The 25,859-nt window shown below is 41.1% G+C and overlaps 2 protein-coding genes across 3 annotated transcripts; one reads left to right on the forward strand and one right to left on the reverse strand.

Moving 5' to 3' along the window:
• Positions 1 to 2,147: 2,147 nt before the first annotated feature.
• ctss1 (cathepsin S, ortholog 1) lies at positions 2,148 to 11,747 on the forward strand. Of its 2 annotated transcripts, XM_036577912.1 has the most exons (8): positions 2,148 to 2,316; positions 4,670 to 4,788; positions 6,072 to 6,194; positions 7,066 to 7,221; positions 8,229 to 8,453; positions 8,804 to 8,966; positions 9,131 to 9,236; positions 10,042 to 11,747. In XM_036577912.1, the coding sequence occupies exons 2-8, from the start codon at positions 4,672 to 4,674 to the stop codon at positions 10,136 to 10,138; spliced, it is 987 nt and encodes a 328-aa protein (XP_036433805.1). In that variant the 5' UTR covers positions 2,148 to 2,316; positions 4,670 to 4,671; the 3' UTR covers positions 10,139 to 11,747. The 2 variants fall into 2 exon arrangements, with proteins under 2 accessions (XP_036433805.1, XP_036433806.1); XM_036577913.1 differs by lacking the exon at positions 2,148 to 2,316 and having other exon boundaries at positions 4,638 to 4,788.
• Positions 11,096 to 24,378, reverse strand: gpd1c (glycerol-3-phosphate dehydrogenase 1c). The gene is made up of 8 exons (XM_036577900.1): positions 24,243 to 24,378; positions 23,938 to 24,115; positions 22,831 to 22,971; positions 21,601 to 21,739; positions 18,082 to 18,194; positions 16,070 to 16,303; positions 13,931 to 14,037; positions 11,096 to 13,812 (listed from the first exon to the last, which is right to left on the reverse strand). Exons 1-8 carry the CDS (start codon positions 24,281 to 24,283, stop codon positions 13,716 to 13,718), a joined length of 1,050 nt encoding a protein of 349 aa, XP_036433793.1. The 5' UTR covers positions 24,284 to 24,378; the 3' UTR covers positions 11,096 to 13,715.
• Between the last annotated feature and the right edge of the window lie 1,481 nt (positions 24,379 to 25,859).

Below are 25,859 nucleotides of genomic sequence, written 5' to 3' on the forward strand. Positions count from 1 at the left end.
CAGAGAGCCAGGACTGAGTAATTAGGGATGAGCAGAGCAGCTGTGGGCTCCCTACTTAAGGGGTGCTCACACGCTGCTCAGCGCTCTGTCTTGAGTTCACGCTGCTACGAGCACGTTGCTCTGACTCAGCCGGTAACCTCAGTATCTCTGTCAAGGTTTGAGTCTTTGCTTTTCTCTAGTCGTGCTTCAGCATAAGTATAAAAAAAAAGAAAAAAACTAGGAGTGTGTCTCACTCTCCGAGTGTAGGGAAAGGCAAGGGCGAGGTGAAAGAAGGGGGTTCCGCTTTCAGTTTTGGGGAGCTCTTAGTTCGGGTCATCCTTTTAAGCCCCTTCAGTGGCACCAGCTGCGTAGCATATAAGTCTGGCAACACGATGATTGAGGGTTCGATCCCCTTCAATCTTCCCACCACTAGTCACTTTCCTTGTTTACCACATTCCCCTTCTAATTCATTCTTTGTCTAGTTGTTTTCCCAGCTCTCAGCCCCTTTCGTTTCTTTTCCGTCTTGCTTCTTTCTCCCGACTCTCAGTTGCTCTGTGCTCTCATGTTCACCAGGTGATTCGTCTCATAATGCTTGTGAGTTCAATCCTGACTCAGGGCGAAACCCCTGGCACATTACACTGTGTGATAATGACTGTTACTTCAAAAGCTCATTATATAAATTGCCAGTTCTGTATACTGTGTGAGCGTCTCTTGATTAAGGGACCAAGAGAGATGATCCTGAATGATTCTGAATAATCTGAATTTTTCCATCTCCTGCAAATTTACCATATTTGAAGACAGACACAGTAGACAAGACACAGAAAAGCATTAACACATACTAGCTTAACTAAATAAGTACAAAAAAATCCCCTTTTTGCTTTGTTTCACTATCTTTGATTTTTAGCTAAATGTGACTATTTAGTTTTAGTCTCTCTGCAGAGCACTTTGTGAACTTCAAAAGTAAAATCTATTAATATGATTGACAGAAATAATACACAATAATACCAATATGACAGAGTGTCATCAATTTTACAATGTAAAACAGACCAGCTGGGCTGTTTATGAGGTGATCCGTGGTCAGTTAGTCAGGTGGGGGCAGGAGTGAACTCTATTAACCCCTGGGACAGGAGGGGGGGGGCAGTTTAAACAGGACATTAAACCCTTTAAAATCCCAGTGATATTATCTCCCACAGCTGATTATTCAGTAACTACAGGGAATTCAGTGTAAACTGGCTGAGCTATTCTTAGATGATAGAAGTGTGTAATAAAACTGTGGACCTGCTGGTGGATCCTGACCATTTAAAGGGGCTTTAAGAGGAGCAACTTGCCCCAAAAACAAAACCCTCAAAGCGAATCCACACAAAACACAGAAACATATCACTGTACACTGGAGAGAATGATACCTGTTCTCAAATGTGTATATAAAAATATATCACTGCTGTCTGAACAAATCGTTTGACAAATAATTTGACATCATTTGAAAATGGCTGTTTCCTTTTACACTGTATGTAAATTTCATAATGAATGGACTAAATCTAACGACCCAAAATGACTTGGAAAAAAGTTCTTGTGTAAAGTTACCATTTTTGAGATACGAGGTTTTCTATCGTTTACAACAACGATATGTATGTAATTTTTCTCAGTCTGAGATTTTTGTAATGCTGAATTATTCATAGTAGATACTGAATAATTCATAGTAGACACTGAATAATTCATAGTAGATACTGAATAATTCATAGTAGACACTGAATAATTCATAGTAGACACTGAATAATTCATAGTAGACACTGAATAATTCATAGAAGACACTGAATATTATATATTTACACACACACATCATATTATTAAATGAATTGGGAACGTCTTTATGCTGGAGTCTTGATATTTTGTAAGTAAATATGATGACATTAGTAAAGCTGGCTGACCTGAACTGAAACTGAGAGAAAACAAACGTGTTTCTGTGTCTTACTGTCATCTATCATCCTCCTCCTGTACCTCATCAGCACTAACTATATTCACATGACCAGAGAGAGAGAGAGAACTAGAAAAAGAGAGTGAATGAAAGAGAGAGTGAACAAAGGAGATAGAGTAAACAAGAAAAAGTGAATGAGAGAGATAGAGACAGAGAGATTAAAAGAGAGAGAGAGAGAGAGAGGGGGGGGGGTAGAGAGAGAAACTGAGAGAGAGAGTGAACAGTTATAAGAGGAAACTCTTCACTTCCTCTTTACAGACTTTTTAGCAGAGAACTGCAACCAAAACCTGCACACAGCTGTCCGTCCATCCACCCCTCCATCCCTCCATCCGTCTGTCTGTGTGTCTGTCTATCTACACGCTCAGGTAAGAAGCTCTGACACGCTCAGTGTAATAAGATTCATGTGAGTTATCCGATTTTAAACTGACTCAGATGCTAAAGCTGCACTACGGTACACTTTTATTTTAATTTAAATGGTAGAGTGATCAGATCTACAGGTCTGAACGTTAAACTGGCCTGAAGTCAGCCTGAGCACTCAGCCTGCGATCAGTCTGTGATGATCGGTGTTGTACAGTAATGTGTGTACAGTGACTGTTAGCATGACTAGCCCAGCTAACACACAGCAGCAAAACAGAGTTAACAGAGTGGTAGAGTCGTGGTGCTCCTGCGGTTCTGCTCAACAGTGGTTACAACACAACAGGAACAGTTACAACACAGCTGACAGCTGTACACTGCAGAACCTCTGGCCTCCACAGCGGACCTGTTGCCGCATCTTTGTTCCTAATAGAGCGGTCAGTAAGGTTCCACCTGCTGTATGTGTGTGGGTTCATTTACAGGACTGTGTTTACAGCAGCAAAATGGAAATCAAACCTTTAAACGTTTTGTCTTAGGGGTCCAGGGTGAAATGTTCGTGGTGAGCTGAGGGCCAAAAGCCAGCATAGACACCACCAAAATCAGCATATGTTGTGTTTGGGATGCTGGTATGTGCTATGCTGGTCAACCAGCATGACCATCGGGGTGACCAGCTAAATTAGAACCAGACTAGCACTAGACAAGCATAAGCCAGCATAGACCAACATAGACCAGTATAGACCAACATAGACCGGCATAGACCATCTTAGACCAACATAGACACAGATTGGTACAAACCAGCATAGACCAGCACAGATTGGTACAGACCATCGTAGACTGGCATAGACCCTCATAAATCAGCATAGGCCATCATAGACCAGCACTGACCAGCATAGACCAGCATAGATTGGTACAAACCAGCACAGATTGGCACAGACCATCATAGACTGCCATAGACCTTCATAAATCAGCATAGGCCGTCATAGACCCAATTGGCACGAACCAACATAGACCAGCGCAGACCAGCATAGACCAAAATTAATCATCTTAGACCAGCTTAGATGAGTTTAGACCATCTTAGACCAGCGCAGACCAGCTTAGACAGGCATAGACCATCATAAATCAGCATAGACCATCACAGGCCAGCATAGACCAGCACAAACCAACATAGACCAGCTTAGACCAGCATAGATCATCTTAGACCACCTTAGACCAGCATGGATGAGTTTAGACCAGCTTAGACCAGCATAGACCAGTTTAGACCATTTTACACCAGCATAAATCAGCTTAGACCAGCATAGACCATCTTAGACCAGCATAGACCAGCTTAGACCAGTTTAGACCAGCTCAGACCAGCATAGATCAGCATAGACCAGTTTAGACCAGCTTAGACCAGCTTAGACCAGCATAGATCATCTTAGACCAGTTTAGACCACCATGGACCACTTCATGGCTGAGCTGTTGTTGCTCCTAGATGCTTCCATTTTACAATAATAGTGACTGTTAGTAGTGGGTGTGGCTGAAAACACCTGAACTCAGTAATTAGGAGGGGTGTCCCAATACTTTTGTCTATATAGCGTGAAATAAGCAAGTGTTCCAGTAGTGTGTGAGTGTTTCAGAGTATTTCACCCTAAATGGCCCCCCATATTCAGAGTTCTACTACAGTTCAACACTCTCTCTCTCTCTCTCTCTCTCTCTGTCTCTCTCTCTCTCCCTGTCTCTCTCTCTGTCTTTCTCTCTCTCTGTCTCTCTCTCTCTCCCTGTCTCCCTGTCTCTCTCTCTCTCTCTCTCTCTCTCTCTCTCTGTCTCTCTCTCTCTCTCTCTCTCTCTCTATCTCGCTGTCTTTGTCAATCAAGGGTTCTAATTGATTTGAACTATTATAAGTGCATGTCTGACCTGGAGACGTTTAAAGTGGTGTGGTGCTGTGGGGAGGCGCTGTGCTCGCTTTTAGACAACGAACTTTGCTTTGCACCTGATTTTAATTACTGAAAACTGAAGTTTGATTTTATGAATTTATTTATTTATTTATTTATTTATTTATTAAGCAAGCTATTTGTTTTTATGTGCTAGTTTGAGGGCGGAAATGGCCTGATGTGACTTTTACACACCATAGCGAGATATAAGAGAGAGTGTGTGTGTGTGTGTGTGTGTGTGTGTGTGTGTGTGACCAGTGTAAGAGAGGTGTGTGTGTGTGTGTGTGTGTGTGTGTGTGACCAGTGTAAGAGAGAGTGTGTGTGTGTGTGTGTGTGTGTGTGCTGTACAGGAAGCAGTAAAGTGCTGTGATGTTGACACTTTCATGCAGCTGTTAAACTGTCTCTGACTCGTGGCTGTGGTTGTGTGTGTGTGTGTTTGTTTGTGTGTCTGCAGGGATGGTTCTCTCTGCGCTGTGTTTGGTTCTCCTGCTGGTTCCGGCCCACTGTGAGTTCAGTTTAGACGGTTACTGGACGTCCTGGAAGACCGAATTCAACAAAACGTACAGCAGTACGGTGAGAATACACACACACACACACACACACACACACACACACACTCACACACACACACACACCGGGGCTGTCGGATGGATCCAGGAGTGTTTCGTTTGTTTCCTTGTTTCTGTTTCTCCACTTTGAATATAGACAGAATTATAACGCTACGCTGTAAAACTGATCAGGTCTATCTGGGTGTGGCCTAATATTCTAATGAGCATGCTTGATTGACATCCCTCAGTTCGACACTCCCGTGGTGACTCTTTAACGAAGCTTCTTATTCACTGTACTACTGGATCTCCTTCCAGGGAACGCTGGAGTGAAACAAACAGACGACCGGAGGTTCTGGATAGCTCAGTTCTGATTAACAGGGCTGGGTTTCACAAAAGTACCTGAGCGCAAAGACTATTCTTAAATGGTAGAGCGAGCACCACACTGAACACTCTCTCTCTCCACTTAAGATGATATTAACACTAAGAGGCTTTAGGGAAACTGGGCCCAGGTTAGCTCTCTCTTGGGTAGCTTTCGCTTGGTGGTTAGCTTTCACATGGTTAGCTCTTACCTGGTGGTTAGATTTCACTTGGTTAACTTTCACCTGGTAGTTAGCTTTCGCTTGGTTAGCTTTCGCTTGTTTGTTTGGTTTCACATAGTTAGCTTTTGCTTGGTGGTTAGTCTTTGCTTAGTAGTTCACTTTTGCTTGGTCATTTGTGTGTGCTTGGTAGTTAGCTCTCTAGTGGTGGTTAGCTTTTGCTTGGTAGTTAGCTTCTTTTTAGTAGTTAGCTTGTGCTTGGTGGTTAGCTTTCTTTTTATAAGTTTCTCTGACTCAAACACAGAAAAACTGAACACAATTTTGCTAAAGTGGGAATGTATTCACAAGACACATTTGTACATGTACATTAAGGCCCACAAGAGCAAGATTAAGCTACTAAACATGTATGTAAGTTCTCTAAACTTTAATGCTTTAGAACCCATCAGAATACTTTTAATTTGAGTACTCGTTCAGAAAAGCCTACAAGTATTCAAAGCCTGTAAAATGTTCAGACCAGCCCTGCAATTATATACATATTTTCAACAGTTAAATACATTAAAACAGAAAAAATTACAAAGAACCTGAGCAGGAGACACGACTGATTCTTTTGATGCTTCCTGGTTTGACAGAGTTGAAGTCGTTGTAGTGGTAACATTACAGCAGGGGCAGCGTTACGAATGAGAATGTATTACTTATTTTTCCGTCCTCAGTGAGGTATTAATCTGAGGTTTCTGACAGAAGCAGCTCTGTGTGTTGTGTTTGTGTGTGTCAGAGGGAGGAGGTGTGTAGGAGAGCTGTCTGGAAGAAGAACGTTCAGGATGTGATGAAACACAACGAAGCAGCTTCAGCAGGAAGAAGAAGTTACACCATGGGAATCAACCACCTCTCAGACATGGTACAATCTACTGCTGCCCCCATACACACTCAGACATAGTACAGTCCATTACTGACCCCCCTCACACTCTCACACATGGTACAGTCTATTACTGAGCCCCTCACACTCACACATGGTACAGTCCATTACTGACCCCCTTACACACTCAGATATAGTACAGTCCATTACTGACCCCCTCACACACTCAGACATGGTACAGTCCATTACTGACCCCTTCACATACTCAGACATGGTACAGTCTACAGCTGCCTCCATACACACTCAGACATAGTACAGTCCATTACTGACCCCCTCACACTCACACATGGTACAGTCTATTACTGACCCCCTCACTCTCAGACATGGTACAGTCCACTACTATATCTAGCTGGATCAGCTCAGTTTGAACTGTAGTGCTGTGATCTGTGTTCGTAACTGAAGCTGTGGTGAATAAACTGTGATAAACCTGAGGAACAGTAGACGATGAACAGTAGACTAACAGTGGAACTCACTGCATCATAAACGAGCACACAAACACAGCTTTAATGAAATATGATAATATCTAAAACGCGTATCCCAGTGTGGTGATTGAGGCTGGGCTGCGTCTGTTTCATCCTTATTTAATAACATTAAATACGTTTACTTTGCAAGATGGGTTACATCTTTAAAGCACTGCTTGAAAATGAAATAAAGTCGTTTCCATTGCAGTAAAAAGTAGATTAAAACTGCATTGGCTCAGTGAAAAAGCCACCACTTCAATTAATCAAGTGTGTGTGTGTGTTTAATGGTGTGTGTGTGTGTGTGTGTGTGTTTAATGGTGTGTGTGTGTGTGTGTGTGTGTGTGTGTTTAATGGTGTGTGTGTGTGTGTGTGTGTGTGTGTGTGTGTATCAGTCTGCAGAAGAAGTGAACGCTCAGCTGAACGGGCTGATAGAGGAACGTCCTGCTCTTCATGAAGTGAACCACACGTTCTCCTTCCTGAGTGGATCTCTCCCTCCTCCCAGAATGGACTGGACCGAGAAGGGCCTGGTCACTCCCGTCCGGAACCAGGTGAGTGATCCACACCCGCTCTATTGAGGGTAAAGTGTGTTTTCTGTCTCCCTCTGGTGGCTGAGATATAGTACTACACATTTGAGATGATCTCAATGTGGACACAGGGTTTGTGTACACCAGCTGCTCTGAAACGAAGGGTGCTCATAGTGAGTTTGTGCTGCAGGGAAGGCTTAATATTAGTTGGAACATTGCTGTGAGGATTTGATTGAGCATTATTGAGGTCAGGTACTGATGTTGGATGGTCAGTTCTGGATGAATAATCATCCCAAAGGTACTGGAAGGAGCTCCATCACTCCAGAGAACACAGCTCCACTGCTCCACAGCCCAATGCTGGGGGGCTTTATACCCCTCTGGCCCACGCTGGGCACTGGGCGTGGAGATCTTAGGATCATGGGCAGCTGCTCCAGAGTGTCCCATTCTATTGGTCAGTGCTTTTCTATGGAGATTATACAAGTTGATATATGATATATACACTCATTGACTGTGTATATGATATATAGGCTCATTGACTGTATATATGATATATATGATATATACACTCATCGACTGATTATATATTTGATATATGGTCATTTACTGTTTATATAATATACATGTTATATATACACTCACTGGCTGTAAATATGATATATGATATATACACTCACTGGCTATATTTGTGGTACATATTATATACATTGAAAGATTGTATATTTAATAAATGATATATTCACTTATTGACTGTATATACGATATGCGTTATAAACACTTACTGACTGTACGTATTATATATATGATATATATGCTCATTGTCTGTATACATGATATATATGATAAATGAGCTCTGACTGTATATACGATATATATGTTAAATATATAGTAAATAATTACATTTGAACAAATAAGACAAATAATAATAATCATGCACAAAATAATGCCAGATGTGCTTTTGTCTCCCCCTAGTGTCCCAGATACAGCACTACAGACCACGTCTGACCGTCTCTCCCTGTATGGTTTGCTTACAGGGTCCGTGCGGCTCCTGCTGGGCCTTCAGTGCGGTCGGGGCTCTGGAAGGTCAGATGAAGAAGAAAACCGGCCGTCTGGTTCCTCTGAGTCCACAGAACCTGGTGGACTGCAGTGTCACCGTCGGCAACCACGGCTGCAGAGGGGGCTACCTCAGCAAGTCCTTCACCTACATCATCCGGAACAAGGGCATCGACTCGGACAGCTTCTACCCCTACGAGCACAGGGTACTCGGTCACAGTCACTGACAACTAGTGAGGAATCGGGGGGGGCTTCACAAAGCACAACTTCAGCTCAAGGTCAAGACTGTCCAATAGGAACAGAGCCGAGGGACATTCCCATTGGACAGTCCTTATCTTTGGGCTTAAGTTATCCAGCTAACTGAGAAATCCAGTTTTGTGGATCACCCCCAGGGCAGGTCTGCCTGTCAGCGCAAAACGTAAACAAACTATGATTTATCAATCACTTGAAAGACGGGCTGACAACAGTTTACACGTTGTTGTGATACTGTGTCAGTGTGGTAACGTTGTGTTTTGGTTGTTGTAACGTTGTGTTATCACTGTGTGTTGTTGTGTAGGATGGTACGTGTCGTTACGCAGTGAAGGGGAAAGCTGGGTACTGCTCTGGTTTCCAGATTCTGCCTCGCAATGAGCTTGTGATGATGCACGCTGTGGCCACCGTGGGGCCGATTTCTGTGGGAATCAACGCCAAACTGGCTTCATTCCACAGATACAAGAGCGGTAAGACACACACTCACTCACACACACACACTCACACACACACTCACACTCACACACACACTCACACACACACACACACACTCACACACACACTCACACAGCTGATTTTCTCCGTGCTGTCCGTGGTGAAGAGACTACACTAAGGCGACTGTGTGTGTGTTCAGGTATCTATGACGACCCGGCGTGCGACCCTCGCTCTGTGAATCACGCTGTGCTGGTGGTGGGATACGGACAGGATAAGGGTCAAGACTACTGGCTGATCAAGAACAGGTAAAACACACTCCACTGTTCACTCTCAGCTCACACTGATCCTCTTAGTGTCACTCCACACACACACACACTCTGATGGTGATGCTGTGGCGACATCTGGTGGTCAGATATGAGAACTGAGCCCAAATGACCAAACTGGATGAGGCACTCATTTTTTTATATATTGTATATACGCACTTCAGCCTATCTGTCCTTCTATTCATCTGTCTGTCTGTCTGTCTGTTTATGTATCTAATTTTGTTTTCAAATTATGCACTGCAATAATATCTCAGCGAGTGAAAACACCTTAAAACTGGCCAACATATCTGATGTTTTTCATCCCGAAAATGGTATGAGATCACACAACCAATTTCTATGCATTTTTATGTTTTTTAAGGAATGTTATCCAGCTAAAGTGTGTTATTTCAAATGATGCCAATGGAGCAGGACACTTTCATTAGATGAGATGACTTAAAACCAGATAAATGTTTAGAAATACAGCGTTTCTATTGGCCCTTTCTTTTTTTAACACAGTGTAAAAGGCAGCCAGTGTTTTCAAATAATAAAAACAACAAAAATGGAAACACAATGTTTGTCCTGAAAGTGTTGATGTATTAAAGCCTATATTTATATATAACTTTTTATTTGATTTAATTTATATACTTTTTAAAGACCAGCAGATATTTCTACAGTATATTTATACTTACAAAGTAATATTTTAATATTTTAATAAGTGTATCTCTCTCTTTCTCTCTCTCTCTCTCTCTTTATATATATATATATATATATATATATATATATATATATATATTTCTTTTTTTCCCAGTTGGGGCTCTGCGTGGGGAGAGAATGGTTTTGTCCGAATGGCCCGAAACAAGAACCAGTGTGGAATCGCCAACTTCGCCATCTTCCCCACCATCTGATCACACCCTCCCCTCCTCTCATCATCATTCTATCATCTCTCAGTTTCTGAATCACTCTGTCCTCGTCTGATGTTTCTCTCTCTGTGTTTGAGAAGGACTTTTATTTTGCTTTTTTGGTGCTATGCTTGCTGTGTTTGATCTGAGCTGGTTTTATTTTCAGTGTGTTTGCGGTGCAGAATCAGAGAAAAGCAGATCGACACTTTTATTACATATTTATTAAAGATTATTTTACAGAAATCTGTTCCCAGATTGTAAAACGTTTATTTTAATAAAAGGTTGTGATTTCAAAAAGCAGTTAAGACTCATTGTGCGTTTCTCAGCCCTGAGAGCTCAGCCCATAGTGTCGTACGGCCTCGAGGAGCCATTATTCATCAATTAGCAGGAAATATGAGCGCATTAAAAAATAAAGAGTGAGCACACGTACAGCAGAAATGGAGAAGCTAGAGAACCGTTCCGTTACAAACTCGGCTCTAGAGCAGGCTGGACTTACACGGAGAAACATTCAGCACACTTTTTATGTTTTAAATTACCTGAAATTAAATGTAATTCGTGGCGTATAACGTAAAACCTCCTGTACTTGACCAACCGTCTCTACTTTAAGTGTCACGAATCAGCCAATCAAAATGCAGATGATGTGTCATGTGATCATCATTTAAACTGATTTCAGTCAAAATCTTTTGAACTAGTAAACCAATCAGAGGACGGATTTACATCTGTTGGAAAATGCTGCTTATTCATTGGTGTCCAGTGAACATAACTGGGGACTATTTTGCCTCACAGCGCCCTGCATGTATCCCTCCACCATGAATGGAGTTTAAGTTCTCTAAACTATCATAAAACAGTGTCTCAGTCATCAGGCAGTGAATTCATAACCATTTCATGTAGGAACTTTCTGTGAGGGAGCTTTTAGAGGGGGACGTCTGGTTCTTATCACCACCACTGTGAACAGTGAAAACCCGCTCTGAATGACTTTTGTAATAATAAAAGTAATAAAAGTACTGATTTAATGATAAAACAAACTGTTAGCATAACTGGCTAGCTGACGTTAGCATGTAGCTGTTTGAACGTCTGCTAGCGCTTTGTTAGCCTGCTGTTAGCATGATCCTAATAGCTACGTTGCTAATCACTTCCTCAGTACCGATGTTGGCTAACTAACTGATTATTTTAGATGGCCAGAACGATGACGCATGCTAACTGTGCTAACTGGGCTAACTGGTGGAGTAACTGAATGTGTTGTGATTTGTTTTTGTTTTTTAACTGTTCATTTGGAAGGTTTCACCATGTGCAGCGTCAGGGCAGCATGATTCAGTAGCTAAAGCAAATTGTCTAGCAAAGGCAGTGCAAAATTGATCAGAGACATGGACTCCGTCATTGATACGTCACTGATAATGACGTTATACTGACTTATGTGATATGATAATTCAGTTAATAACACAAATACAGACTGATAGAGTCCTTAAAACCCAAACACCGCAGGATTTAGTGCTTTATCTGCCATAATAATCCTAATTCAGATCATCAAGACGTTAGAAATGGAAAAAAAAAAACAGAATTTGAGGCTAAAATCAGCAGCTTCTGCATTTAGGAAACCTGTCACTGGATCATTAAACCTGTACTGTAATAAAACATGATTGTAAGAAGCTCTTTTGTGCGTTTAACTTCATCATGTCCTGAGAAATTTAAGATGGGACGAGTTTTAGCGCAGCACAGCCTCAGTATACATTAAAACCTGTTAATACGAAGCATAAAGACTACAGAGATGATGCCTTTGGTCTTCAGCTGGACTCTGATGTGCGTCTGGAGCAGCTCTACAGCAGTGAGAGGTGTTTATATTCAGGCGTGAAGCCTCACCTGTGGAACATCACGCTGGGGTTCAGGTGTCATCCACACTAATATCCATAGATCTGTTTATTAAAGCGATGATTTCCATACTTGACTGATTTTTCCAGTTGGTCGCTCTTTTACCATTGAACACAGCAGCGTTCAGTACAAATGCACCACTTCTGATTACGACATGGTCCTGTGGTTTAGCTCAGCCGTCTGTAGCTCAGCACACAACAGAAACTAAAATGGTGTAAACTGGCTCAGCTAACATGCTCTTCACATTTCAGTGTGGATGGAATTTAAAACAAGGTAAAAATGCTAAAGTGGTCCAAAAAACATTTTAAACAATGTGAAAAAATGCCAATATTAGACTGAAGACGATGTAAAATGCTAATGTAGAGTGATGTAGAATTGGTTTTGGTGGATTTTTAATGAGGACTAGTTACTTTTTTAAAACAGTGAAAAAAAATGCTAATTGGAACCAATTTTTGGTATAAAATTGCTAATGCTAATGTGGGAAACAGCTGTAAAAAATGTGGCCCAAAACATTTTTAAGCAATGCAAAAAATGCTAATATTACATTGAAAACAATGTAATGTAGCCTAAAAATTGTTTGTTTTCTGAATTTAAAATGAATTTTTAATAAGGACTAGTTTCTTAAACAGTGTAAAAATGCTAATTGGAACCAATTTTTGGTATAAAATTGCTAATTTTAATGTGGACCAAAAACATTTTTAAACACTGTGAAAAATGCTAATATTAGACTGAAAACAATGTAAATGCTAATGTAGCGTGAATATTGGCTGTTTTCAGAATGTGAAAGTGCTAATATGAATGGGTTTTTAACAAGGACCAGTTCCTTTTTTTTAAACCTTGGAGAAATGCTAATTGGAACCAATTTTGGCACAAAATTGCTAATGCTAATGTGGAAAACAGCTGTAAAAATGCTAATGTGGACCAAAATAATTTTTAAACAATGTAAAAATGCTAAAATTAGTCTGAAAACAGCTGTTAAAATGCTATCATGGTCCAAAAACATTTTTAAACAATGTGGAAATTGCCAATATTAGACTGTAAACAATACAAAAATGCTAATATAGACTGAAAATTGGGTGTTTTCAGAATGCAAAAGGGCTAATGTGAATGAATTTTTAATAAGGACTAGTTACTTTTTTTTAAAAACAGTGTAAACATGCTAATTGGAACCAATTTTTGATTTAAAACTGCTAATGCTAATGTGGAACACGACTGTAAAAATGCTAATGTGGACCAAAAACCATGTTTAAACAGCGTAAAAATGCTTAAATTAGACTGAAAACACTGTAAAAATGTTCATATGGACCAAAAACATTTGAAACAATGTAAAATTGCTGATGTAAACTGAGAACTCGTTGTTTCTGGAACGCTAATATGAATGGATTTCTTATAAGGACTGAAAATCTTCTGAAAACACTGTAAAAATACTAATTAGGGCCAAATCTTTTAAGCACAGTATAAAAATGCGAATGTGGAAACTGCTGTAAAACGCTCGTGTGGACTGAAAGCTTCTGTTTAAAACAATGTAAAACGCTAAAAGGATGGATTTAAACAGGCTGAAGTCGACGTAACCGTATCAGTATTAGTGTGGATGACGCCCCCTGTGGTTCTTTAGTGTAAGTAAGAGTTACAGTGCAGCTAAATCAGGGCTGGTAGAGATTGGGCTCCTCCTGCGATGTGTAGAGGAGGTTCCGGTGCTCCAGAACGTTCCACGTGTTCACATGTGCTGTGGATGGTTCTGGAGGCATTTGATGAATTCTTTCACATCTTTTCCCTCGAAACAGATCTGATAGACCGAGACAAACAGGGGGAACCTACACACACACACACACACACAAGACTAGTGTGAATACACAGCACGCTAACTTTACAGTCTATACACACAGTTACGTGATGAAGATGATGAAGGTGATGGTGATGAAGGTGACGTACTTATCCACCATGCTCCTCTTCTGAAGGATCTTGTAGACTTCAGCAGATGTTTGTGGACCTTGGAGCTTCTGACCGTTCAGCAGCTCTGCCTCCAGCTCTGCTATGGACTACGACGCGAAACCAACAAACACCAGTAAACACTCATTATTCTTCAAATAAAAACATCAGAAAAACAAAGATTCTGGGAAAGATGTTTGCAAGACGATGTTGGGCTGTTTCTAAAGAATTCCAGACATTGAAGGATCTGCTTTATTATCTGCTTTGTGTGTAATGTTATGTTCTGCATTATGTTATAATATGTATGTGATCTGTGTTTGTGAATACTGACTATCCAAAATCTTCAATAAATAACGCTTATATCTTGTACTTTGCATTTTTCCTTTGTAAATATTTGAAAAGGAGATTTTACAACGTAAATCTCTTCATTGGTTACGATCGAAATACTAATTTCACACTTTATCACAAACTACAGCCTCAGTTTGTTTACTGACTGCAACACTGCGCTCTATCAACAACCACAGATACAAACCCAACTCCAGAAAAAGCTGGGACAGTCAGGAAAACGCAAAACGCAGGAGGAAACCACTTTCAGAACACGTCGCTCGTCCACGCGAGTTAGAAAGTTAGCTTGCTCGGTCTCACTAGCAGGCTAGCTACCTGAACAGGTGACCTTAACACTGAGTACTGCTTAAACCATGCAGTCTACACCCAGTCATACGTCTCCAGTCCACATATTCACTGTCAACAGTCACTTATAAAACCTAAATCCATCTGTTAAGGTAGATAAACAACGAATCCATGACGATTATATCCATATTATTAAATTTGCAGTTGAAACTCGTTGCGCTGCGAGGCAGAGTTTGCTGGCTGAAGCTCTCCATTTAAATTAATAACAAACATAATAATATCTTTATTTATAGAGCACTTTATGCTGGTGGCAGCTGGAAGTGCTTTACAGATGGTTGGTAATGTTTTACAGTAAATAGACAAAACAATAACAGACGAGATTAAACAAATAAACACCAAAGAGACGTACAGCTTTAAGGAAGCGCTGAGTTTTCAGATGTTTATTAAAAGTGAGCTCTGAGCTCGACTGTCTCGCCCAGGGATCGGCAACATGTGGCTCTTTCACTGCCCCCTGCTGGCTCCACAGCTGAATCAGATTTGAAGGTAAAAATAAAATAATCCTCCTTTACAGTAAAATAAAGCTCTGCTGATCGTTCAACACAGTTTAACAGTAAATGGTCTTAAACTCTGGAGTTAATGTAGAACTGCTGATTCACCCTTTAACCCTGAAGATCAGCGCAGACTGCTGGTCACCATAGCGACACAGACAACAGTCTCGCCTAGCTAGTAGCTAACGAAATGGCAAAGAGAGAGATTTAAGATGAACATCGATAATTTAGAGACTAATGGACTTATTTGTGTTTATAATCACTCCAGCTGGTTTCCTGATACGTTTAATCTGCAACAAGAAACTGAAACACTAAAACGTTGTAAAGCTGAAGTCAGTTTCTCATTTCGCCAGCTTCTTGTTCGAATTCTCTTGTCACCTTAAATGGTGCAGCAGTTACATTCTGGTGTCTCAGCCACCATTTAAGGTGGAACGGAAAAATTCGAACAAAAAGCTGGTGAATGAGAAGCGACTCATAAAAAGTCAAACGTTGACAGACTTTTTTTCAAGAAACTGTTCTACTTCTGAGGAAAAGTTTCCTGCTGGAGATGTGAGAAAAGCAGCTACAGCTGAGCTAAAGATTAAAGCAGAGCAAAGTAAGTCTGTGTTTTCATTCTTATTATATTTTTATTCTATACTAGTATATCAGCACATACTGAGACATATTTACAGATATGATGGTAAAATGAACATAAAATGTTGTGGTTTGATTTTTGTTGAACGGATAAAATGGCTCTTCTTAACATTTGGGTTGCGACTCAATAACTTAATAAAAGGTGAACTGAGCTCCACAGTTGAGAATCGGAATAACAGAGAGTCTCTCCACGTTTTCTGTATTTTACAGGAAGCAGTGAAGCTGAAAGTGCATCATTAGCGTAACACGCTTTAGCTAAGAGGTCCTTTTTTCAGAACCAGTCCCTTCCTGGAGGTGTGGCCCACCCTGTATGTGTGGACGTGAGTCTGACCTTGTGTGAGGTGACGAAGGCCTCAGCGACGCGGCGGTTGCGTCCTCCATAGCAGGTGGTGATGAGGTCAGCAACGCCGCAGCTCTCCAGGAAGGTGGCGGAGCTAACAGTGTTCTTACAGAAGAGCCGAGAAAACGCCACCATCTCCATCAGACCCAGACGGATCACCGCCGCTTTAGTGTTATCACCGAAACCCAAACCGTCACAGAACCCTGCTCCTACAGCCACGATGTTCTAGAACACACACAGACAGGAGAACGTGTGACCGTTGGACTGTAGTACTGAACTTTCACCACTAGGGGGTGACCAAACAGTGTGAAAGACTGATTTCTGGATCATATCTGGATTTACCTCAGATTCTGTTTACACTGTTCAAAGAAATGCAATACGATTTTTCTTTCCCGTGTAAAACAACATCAACACATAAATCGTTTCAGTTTTATTACCAGGAACTTACGATAAACACGTGTTTCTTGCCTGTTGCTAGAACTTGTTAGAATGCTTTTACTGGCCCATTGCATTTCTCAAAATAATTATCTAGTACTTTGAGTTTGTACCTCACACTTACCTGTTACTGTCTAGAACTTTGGGGGCTGTAAAGGAAAACGTTACCAAGCCTTCTTCACTCTGGGCCAGTGAAGCGTTCGACAGGTAAGCGTTCAACAGGTAAGCTCCAAGCCCCCCCCCAGCCGAGCTCCCCAAGCACAGGACACAAGTCAACTCTATACAATACAATACTGTACACTACAGAACAGAACTGTGTATAACTATGACAATACAATGTTCTATACAAGATTACAGAACTACAAAAATATACTCTACACTACTCTATACAACAGGACACAACTTCATTCAACTCTATACAACTCTACACTACTCTACACTACAGGACACAACTCTACACTTCTCTACACTACAGGACACAACTTCATTCAACTCTATACAACTCTACACTACTCTAGACTACATGACACAACTCTACACTTCTCTACACTACAGGACACAACTTCATTCAACTCTACACTACTCTAGACTACAGAACACAACTCTACACTTCTCTACACTACAGGACACACCTCTACACTACAGGACACAACTTTACACTACTCTAGACTATAGAACACAACTTCATTCAACTCTATACAACTCTACACTACTCTAGACTACAGGACACACCTCTACACTACAGGACACAACTTCATTCAACTCTATACAACTCTACACTACTCTAGACTACATGACACAACTCTACACTTCTCTACACTACAGGACACACCTCTACACTACAGGACACAACTTCATTCAACTCTACACTACTCTAGACTACAGGACACAACTCTACACTTCTCTACACTACAGGACATACCTCTACACTACAGGACACAACTTCATTCAACTCTATACTACTCTACATTACTCTAGACTACAGGACACAACTCTACACTTCTCTACACTACAGGACACACCTCTACACTACAGGACACAACTTTACACTACTCTAGACTATAGAACACAACTTCATTCAACTCTATACAACTCTACACTACTCTAGACTACAGGACACACCTCTACACTACAGGACACAACTTTACACTACTCTAGACTATAGAACACAACTTCATTCAACTCTATACAACTCTACACTACTCTAGACTACAGGACACACCTCTACACTACAGGACACAACTTCATTCAACTCTATACTACTCTACATTACTTTAGACTACAGGACACAACTCTACACTACTCTACACTACAGGACACACCTCTACACTACAGGACACAACTCTACACTAGTCCAAGTCCATGTCTCACTAAATTACACTGATGCCCAACAGGTTCTGGATACTAACTAAGTGAGTATACTTGTGTTGAATGTGGTCTCCCTGTCTGATCCTCTGAACGCTGTGTGAGTGATCTGATCCTGATCTGATCACAAGTGTGATTACACCTGGATTTATAATGAAGTGAAGTCTGATCTGATCACCGTAAACAGTGTTGATGGACGTTACCTTCAAAGCTCCACACAGCTCCACAGTGTCGCTCTCGGAAACCACAGTGATGCGGAAGTTTGGAGTCTGCATCAGCTCCTTAAAGAGGTGACCGTTCTGTTCATTAACGGCCCCTAAACAACACAAATACAAACACAACACAAACACAACACACACAAACACACACAGACACGACACACACAACACAAACACAGAGCTTCAGGATAAACTCGTAAAACAAACATTTATGCTGTTTTCTGTTCTAGTGAGTAATCCTGCACTGAGATATATTCTCTCTGGAGTGGAAGATTAGATTAGATTAGATTAGATTAGACTAGGTTAGATTATCTCTGTTGTCTGTCAAAGATCTGGTCCATAACTCAGCTTTACTGTAAGGTGACCAGATTCTGAAATTAAAATTTCAGTTCCATTTCAGTGGTCAATATATCATTAAAATATCCAACGTCTTTATCTATGAAATTAAAAGAGGGTCCGTTCCAGTTTCCAGTATTTTGGCCATGGTAACTGCTGTACTGTAATAAACTCTGGTGAAGGCCGACTGATAAAACTGGGTACCGACTAAGTAACTAACTTCTGGCAGTAAAAGAGACCCGAGTCTACAGAAAAAAGCTGTAGCCCAATGTCCAGACCCTAAACTCACCCCTGGGCAGCTCCGGCTCTGGACAGACAGAGACGCTGCTATCAGCATATGCCATGTCATATATGGAGACTGAAAAAGTGACGCAGTTTAAAATGATGCTCTGTTTGTGTATCTATGTGTAGCTACATTCACTTAGACTGTCTGTCTGTACAAATCAGAGCCCACCGATCACCTGGTAGAGCAATTCAGTCCCGTAACTCCACCCCTGCTTTAACCCCTGGGTCACCTCGAGTCCTGAAAAGACATTTGTGGTGATGTTGTGGACTCGCTGGACACTTGTGAGCTTGTGGAGTTTTACCCAGCAGTGTTCTGTTAAACTAGGCGTCTGAGTGGTAGAAGTGGTCAGTAGAGAGCAGCAGCAGCGCCCTCTGCTGGCCAAAACAAGCTCAATGCGAGATGTCTGCCTGTCTGCTCTGCTGCAGGTCTTTCTTAGGACTTTCTGCTGTGTTTTTAAATTCACATTTAAAAACAGGGACAATTTCCGGGCACAGATCCAGGTGGGAACAGGCCACCAAAAATGGGCACTGTCCCCGGGAAAGTAGGGACATCAGTTCAGCCTACTTTGTTGGAAACTCAAGGCAAACAGAATACAGAGGGGCTCACGACTCTACTGATAGCTCTTCTCGTTAGCCGTCTAGCCCCTCTAAAGCCTGCTATCATAACAACTCAATACTAGCCCCTGCTTTTAGAATAAAAGTCCTTGCGAGAACAATAAGAATCTAAGCATAACAAATGCTACATTTACTGTGAACTCAACAGACAAAGCAAGTAAAATAGAGCTTAAATGAGGCCTAAAATTTTGGTCTGAACCTGAATACAGCCTGAAAACGTCCTGCCCAGGACCGACCCAACCTGAACCACGTCATCATTTTTAGAACCAACTCATCATCGGCCACCGTGCTGAATAAAACTGGACATTTCTAGTGAATAATATCCAGCATTAGATCACAAATAAAATATAAAATAATATAAAATAAGTGACACAATAAAAAACATCTGTCCTAAATTAAGATTAATCAAACTTCTTCATTCCAACAACATCCTGAAAGTTTTCATTAAACAGAACCTACTAAACATAAAAAAATACTTTGCAAACAAAAGTACTAAACGTTCGCCTCACTAAAGCAGGTACATCTGTTAAAAGTGGGAGGCGGTCTCTCAGACCCTGACTGTGAAATCTCAACTTGCCTCGACAGAAATAGAAAGCTCTAATGTTCCCTCGGAGTCCATAAGTTGCAGTACTTACTCACCGCCTGTAGATGGCAGCAGATACAAACATTGCTGCATCACAGCAGACTGAAATATTATCAGAGCTCGGGTGATCAGCTTATCAGCCCCAGGTACAAATGTTTGGAGCCTTTATTTTGGTGGTCAGGGAAATATTTATGACATCACAGCAGGTTATGTGAGGTTTGTGCAGCACCACTGGCTTTTTTATAAGTGTGGGAGGGGCAGCCTGGGGGTTCTGCGGGAGTTTTTATTGATGGATTCTATATACTTTAATGGGCATTTCAAGAAAGTCTCTGGTCAAGTACTTGAGTGTGAAAAATGAGCAAACGACGAATAACTGTGGATTTTTCCTAATTACCCTAATTTAATACATCCATACATACTGCATATAGCACTGCCACTTTGTTTATACATCCATACATACTGCATATAGCACTGCCACTTTGTTTATACATCCATACATACTGCATATAGCACTGCCACTTTGTTTATACATCCATACATACTACATATAGCACAACTATTAACATTTAATATCGTTTACAGTGTTTAGTCACTCGGTTCATTCACTGGACATTACATGCACCACTGCATTGTCACCTGCATAATATTTATACCATTGTACTTACTTATTTTCATACTGCACCTTATATTTTATGGTTATTTTAGTATATTTTATTATATATCTTTACTTCTATTTATGCATTTGTTTAATAGCGTATGGCAATACGTTTGCTCTTGTTTTGCTCTTTACTGAACTTTGTACTGCTGTAATAAATGACATTCCCTCTGGGATTAGTAAAGTGATCTATCTATCTATCTATCTATCTATTATGTAACAGCAGAAATTATTATATAAAATATAATATAAAATATATATATATAAAATGATATCAAATGAAAAGATGAGCAGTAGCCCACATTCAAAATATTACGTTTTATTTTCCATGCTAAATGCTAGCTAGTTAGCAGCAGTACGCAGTTTCCTGCTCTGATCACCATGCCTGACTCTACAGGCAGCAGTGGTAGCCTAGCAACACTGGATTTTTACCCTTCTTCACTGGCAGCACTAAATCAGTTTGAGAAATTAGAGTAATTTTCATTAGTGAACGGTGAATCTCCATAACGAGCGCTCGGGTACTGAACCACTCTTAATTCATCCTCTTTTACTGGTGCTGTTATTTTAGAGGCAGTTCTGAGTTTTAACTCACAATCCAGCTGTGATAAATGATTTACTGAACCACCACATCACAGCTGGACTGGGGCAGGCGGGACCACTGCGGGGGAGTACCGTGCGTTGGTATAGAGCAGAAGGAACTTGGAACTGGTTCTCTGTCAGAACTAAACTAAAGCTGTTTCTGTGTGTACAGTGTGTGTGTGTACAGTGTGTGTGTGTGTACAGTGTGTTTGTGTGTGTGTGTGTGTATGTGTGTGTGTGTGTGTGTGTACAGTGTGTGTGTGTACAGTGTGTGTGTGTGTGTGTGTGTACAGTGTGTGTGTGTGTGTGTGTGTGTGTCTGTGTACAGTGTGTGTGTGTGTGTGTGTGTACAGTGTGTGTGTGTGTGTGTGTGTGTGTACAGTGTGTCTGTGTACAGTGTGTGTGTGTGTACAGTGTGTGTGTGTGTGTGTGTGTGTGTGTGTGTGTGTACCTATGGTGGTCTCGCAGAACTTCTCGTCTGCCACCTCGTTAGCGATATTCGCTCCCATCAGCACACTGACATCAATCCCCAGCTTAGTCCTGATTATATCAGAGATCAGAGTCAAACCTGCAGGACCCTCATCTATTCCCTACAGAGAGAGAGAGAGACAGAGAGAGAGAGACAGAGAGAGACACAGAGAGAGAGTACAGAGAGAGAGACAGAGAGAGACAGAGAGAGAAATAACAAATTAATGTTGTGAATGTGATGAGTACAGTTTTCAGTTTTCTGGGTTTTTTGTGTTCTCATGAGTTTAAACCAACATTCTTTTATTGATTCTGTCCTGAATGAGTGAGATTCTGATTGATTCTGTCCTTAATGAGTGAGATTCTGATTGGTTCTGTCCTGAATGAGTGAGATTCTGATTGATTCTGTCCTTAATGAGTGAGATTCTGATTGACTCTGTCCTTAATGAGTGAGATTCTGATTGATTCTGTCCCTAATGAGTGAGATTCTGATTGACTCTGTCCTTAATGAGTGAGATTCTGATTGATTCTGACCTTAATGAGTGAGATTCCGATTGGTTCTGACCTTAATGAGTGAGATTCCGATTGACTCTGTTCTTAATGAGTGAGATTCCGATTGACTCTGACCTTAATGAGTGAGATTCCGATTGATTCTGACCTTAATGAGTGAGATTCTGATTGACTCTGTCTTTAATGAGTGAGATTCTGATTGACTCTGACCTTAATGAGTGAGATTCTGATTGACTCTGTCCTTAATGAGTGAGATTCTGATTGACTCTGTCCTTAATGAGTGAGATTCTGATTGATTCTGACCTTAATGAGTGAGATTCTGATTGATTCTGTCCTTAATTAGTGTGACTCTGATTAATTCTGTCCTTAATTAGTGAGATTCTGATTGATTCTGACCTTAATGAGTGAGATTCCGATTGATTCTGTCCTTAATGAGTGAGATTCCGATTGACTCTGACCTTAATGAGTGAGATTCTGATTGATTCTGTCCTTAATGAGTGAGATTCTGATTGATTCTGACCTTAATGAGTGAGATTCCGATTGATTCTGTCCTTAATGAGTGAGATTCCGATTGACTCTGACCTTAATGAGTGAGATTCTGATTGATTCTGTCCTTAATGAGTGAGATTCCGATTGACTCTGACCTTAATGAGTGAGATTCTGATTGATTCTGTCCTGAATGAGTGAGATTCTGATTGGTTCTGACCTTAATGAGTGAGATTCCGATGGCTCCTGGTTTGACGTGAGGCTTCATCTGGTCACACAGTTTCCCGATGAACTGATGGGGGATGACGAAGACGAGGATGTCTGCTCCAGCTACAGCCTCCGTCACATCTGGAACAGCGATCTGAAAGGACAAGGAAACAGGAGTTTATATCACAATACCTACATTTAGAGTCGGTTATTCATTCAGCCTAATGAGAAACTGTAGAACAGACTCAGTTTATATCACAATACCTACATTTAGAGTCGGTTATTCATTCAGCCTAATGAGAAACTGTAGAACAGACTCAGTTTATATCACAATACCTACATTTAGAGTCAGTTATTCATTCAGCCTAATGAGAAACCGTAGAACAGACTCAGTTTATATCACAATACCTACATTTAGAGTCGGTTATTCATTCAGCCTAATGAGAAACCGTAGAACAGACTCAGTTTATATCACAATACCTACATTTAGAGTCGGTTATTCATTCAGCCTAATGAGAAACCGTAGAACAGACTCAGTTTATATCACAATACCTACATTTAGAGTCAGTTACTCATCTTAAAGTGATGTTAATGTATGTGAGAGGTTACAGGGTTAGGAGTTAATGGGGTCATAACTGGACCAAAGGTCATGATTAGTGATTCACATTCACAAAGTTCACCAGTTTATCTGACAGCGTCTCCTTATCTGCACCCTGAGCTGTCAGGACAGGCCCTCGTTCTCGCAATAAAGGTGGTGAAAGTAGTTGCATAATTCACTTACACCCAATAGCAGAGCCTTTTTGGTGCTGCATTAAAACCATATAGAACAGCTTCTCTATCATGCTGAAGAGCCGTTTAACCATGCATAACCTTGTACGTTCTCAAAGGAACAGTGCAGCAGTGCATTTAAAGACTTTTTGAAGTGTGAATTGATCCAAAAGGTGCCTCTAAACCTAAAGTCTGCTTGTTCAAAGTCAGATAAAACCAGTTAAATTGCTTGTTGTCAAGTCCATTTTTAGCCTGAACTGAAGAACCATTCCTTACAGTGTATACATAACCTTTGTCTTCACTGAAGAACAGTTGGAGAACCAGGTTTTTATCTCTGCAATCAGACTCTTACCACATTTTTGGGCAGTTTGTGTCCTGGCAGATATTTGACATTTTCGTGGTCGGTGTTTATGATCTCGGTCAGCTTCCTCCCGTTGACGGTCTCCTCGAACACCCACATGTTCACCAGCGGCTCGAAGCGGTTCGAAGCCTTCACATTGTGGCCGATGATCTTAGCTATGGCTGAGCCCCTTCATGAACCCAAACAAACAACAGACCAACCCTTTACAGTAAACCACAGTGGCTTCAGCACTGAGGAGCATCACAGTAATGCAGTGTAGAGTAAATATAGTGTTAATGGATCTAATAAATACCCACCAGTTCCCAGATCCAACGATACAAACTCTTTTCCCCGGCATGTTCTCTGCAGTCTGCTCTGATCGGACTCTGACTCTGGCTTGTGTTCCTGTTTGAACGACTGTCTGAGAGAGAGAGAGGGTGAGTGCTCTGACTTCCTGACACGCCCCTCTCCGGGGCAGAGGCAGGCACATGCCTGAATGCCACAGCTTCTGTGGTTTTCATTATTTTACACTTGCCCTCAGGAGAAAACAGAGCGTTCCTCCTGCTGGAACCACATGTTCAGCAGAGTCACGTTACATAACCACAAAAACAAAAACAACAGGAACGTTTTATGATTTAAAGCGATAGTTTGGCCAAAAGAATCAGATTTAACCAAAATCCACCCTTCACACCGACAGCCAAGTTGTGTTTAGTGTCTTAAGTTTGCTTATTTAGTTTTAGCATTGGAGGCTAATGTAGCTAACAACTGATAGAAGCTAATACCCCACCGATTAGCATGGTGCTAACTGCAATGCCTATCTGCATAATTAAATGATTAAGACGTAAACAAAGTCATGGTTCAATTTCTAGAGTAATCAGTCAGAGTCAGAGCTGTTCACAGTGGTGGTGATAGGAACCAGACGTCCACCTCTAAAAGCTCCCTCACAGAAAGTTCCTACAGTGAAATGGTTATGAATTCACTGCCTGATGACTGAGACACTGTTTTATGATAGTTTAGAGAACTTAAACTCCATCCATGGTGGAGGGATACATGCAGGGCGCTGTGAGGCAAAATAGTCCCCAAAGAAAACTTATTATTTCAGATTTTCCACTATTTTCCATCATCAACATTCCATATAAACTCAGAAGACTCGTGTAGGTTCACTGGTAGTTCTGGATAGTAAATAAAATGTCTATATTTGTGTTGTAGTCATGGCGACCCCTGGTTCCTATCACCACCACTGTAAAGACATCTGAACCATTTCACACCAAACCTCTCTGAACCACTCTGATTACATCTCACACACTGAGTTATGGAGGGATTTGAGAAATGCATGGAATTCCTATTAATTAATGTCTAATAGACTTGGTTTTTACCCCTGTATGAACTCTGTTATCTATAAACATGGACTGAAGTGCATTAGCATAGCTAACAACAGCAGCCACGTTCATCATGGAGGCTGAATTTTATGCTAACGTACTTCAGTCCATGTTTATAGACACAGTGAGTCAAACAGAGTCAGGAACCACAGAGTCAGGTCTATCAGAGATCCTGAACTCCTCCACACAGTCAGAGGAGAGTGAAGTAGTGTAGACATACAGTTAGCGCAGTGCTAATTGGTGGAGTATAGGCTTGGAATACTGTTAGCTACATTAGCCTCGTGGCTGCAGCGCTAACACTAAAGAGGCACATTTCAGACTAAACACATTTAGATCACTTTAATGTGATCACAGCTGAACAATGAGGAGATTCATACTGCAGTAAATCCGCTCATTAAGAGACACACCCAGACTGGGAATGTGTGGATCAGGATCAGGCAGGGCTGGATCTGCTCTGTAGTCTGATCCTGTGTTACGGACTAACCTTCTGCCTTCTGTCCTGCCCAGTCTTCTCCACACACTTTCAGCCCACTGACCACAACACTCAATCGCTTT

This window comes from Colossoma macropomum, unplaced genomic scaffold (genome assembly GCF_904425465.1).
Source record: "Colossoma macropomum unplaced genomic scaffold, Colossoma_macropomum, whole genome shotgun sequence".
Classification (NCBI taxonomy): domain Eukaryota; kingdom Metazoa; phylum Chordata; class Actinopteri; order Characiformes; family Serrasalmidae; genus Colossoma; species Colossoma macropomum.

Bases quoted from the DNA above. Each gene is read 5' to 3' on its own strand.
- ctss1 (XM_036577912.1), top strand. From the start codon at position 4,672: ATGGTTCTCTCTGCGCTGTGTTTGGTTCTCCTGCTGGTTCCGGCCCAC. The intron at 4,789-6,071 runs GTGAGAATACAC...TGTGTGTGTCAG, and splicing joins ACAAAACGTACAGCAGTACG to AGGGAGGAGGTGTGTAGGAG. The intron at 7,222-8,228 runs GTGAGTGATCCA...GTTTGCTTACAG, and splicing joins TCACTCCCGTCCGGAACCAG to GGTCCGTGCGGCTCCTGCTG.
- gpd1c (XM_036577900.1), bottom strand. From the start codon at position 24,283: ATGCCGGGGAAAAGAGTTTGTATCGTTGGATCTGGGAACTG. The intron at 24,116-24,242 runs GTGGGTATTTAT...GGGTTCATGAAG, and splicing joins ATCGTTGGATCTGGGAACTG to GGGCTCAGCCATAGCTAAGA. The intron at 18,195-21,600 runs GTACACACACAC...TGTGTTGTTTAG, and splicing joins GTTCTGCGAGACCACCATAG to GGGCCGTTAATGAACAGAAC.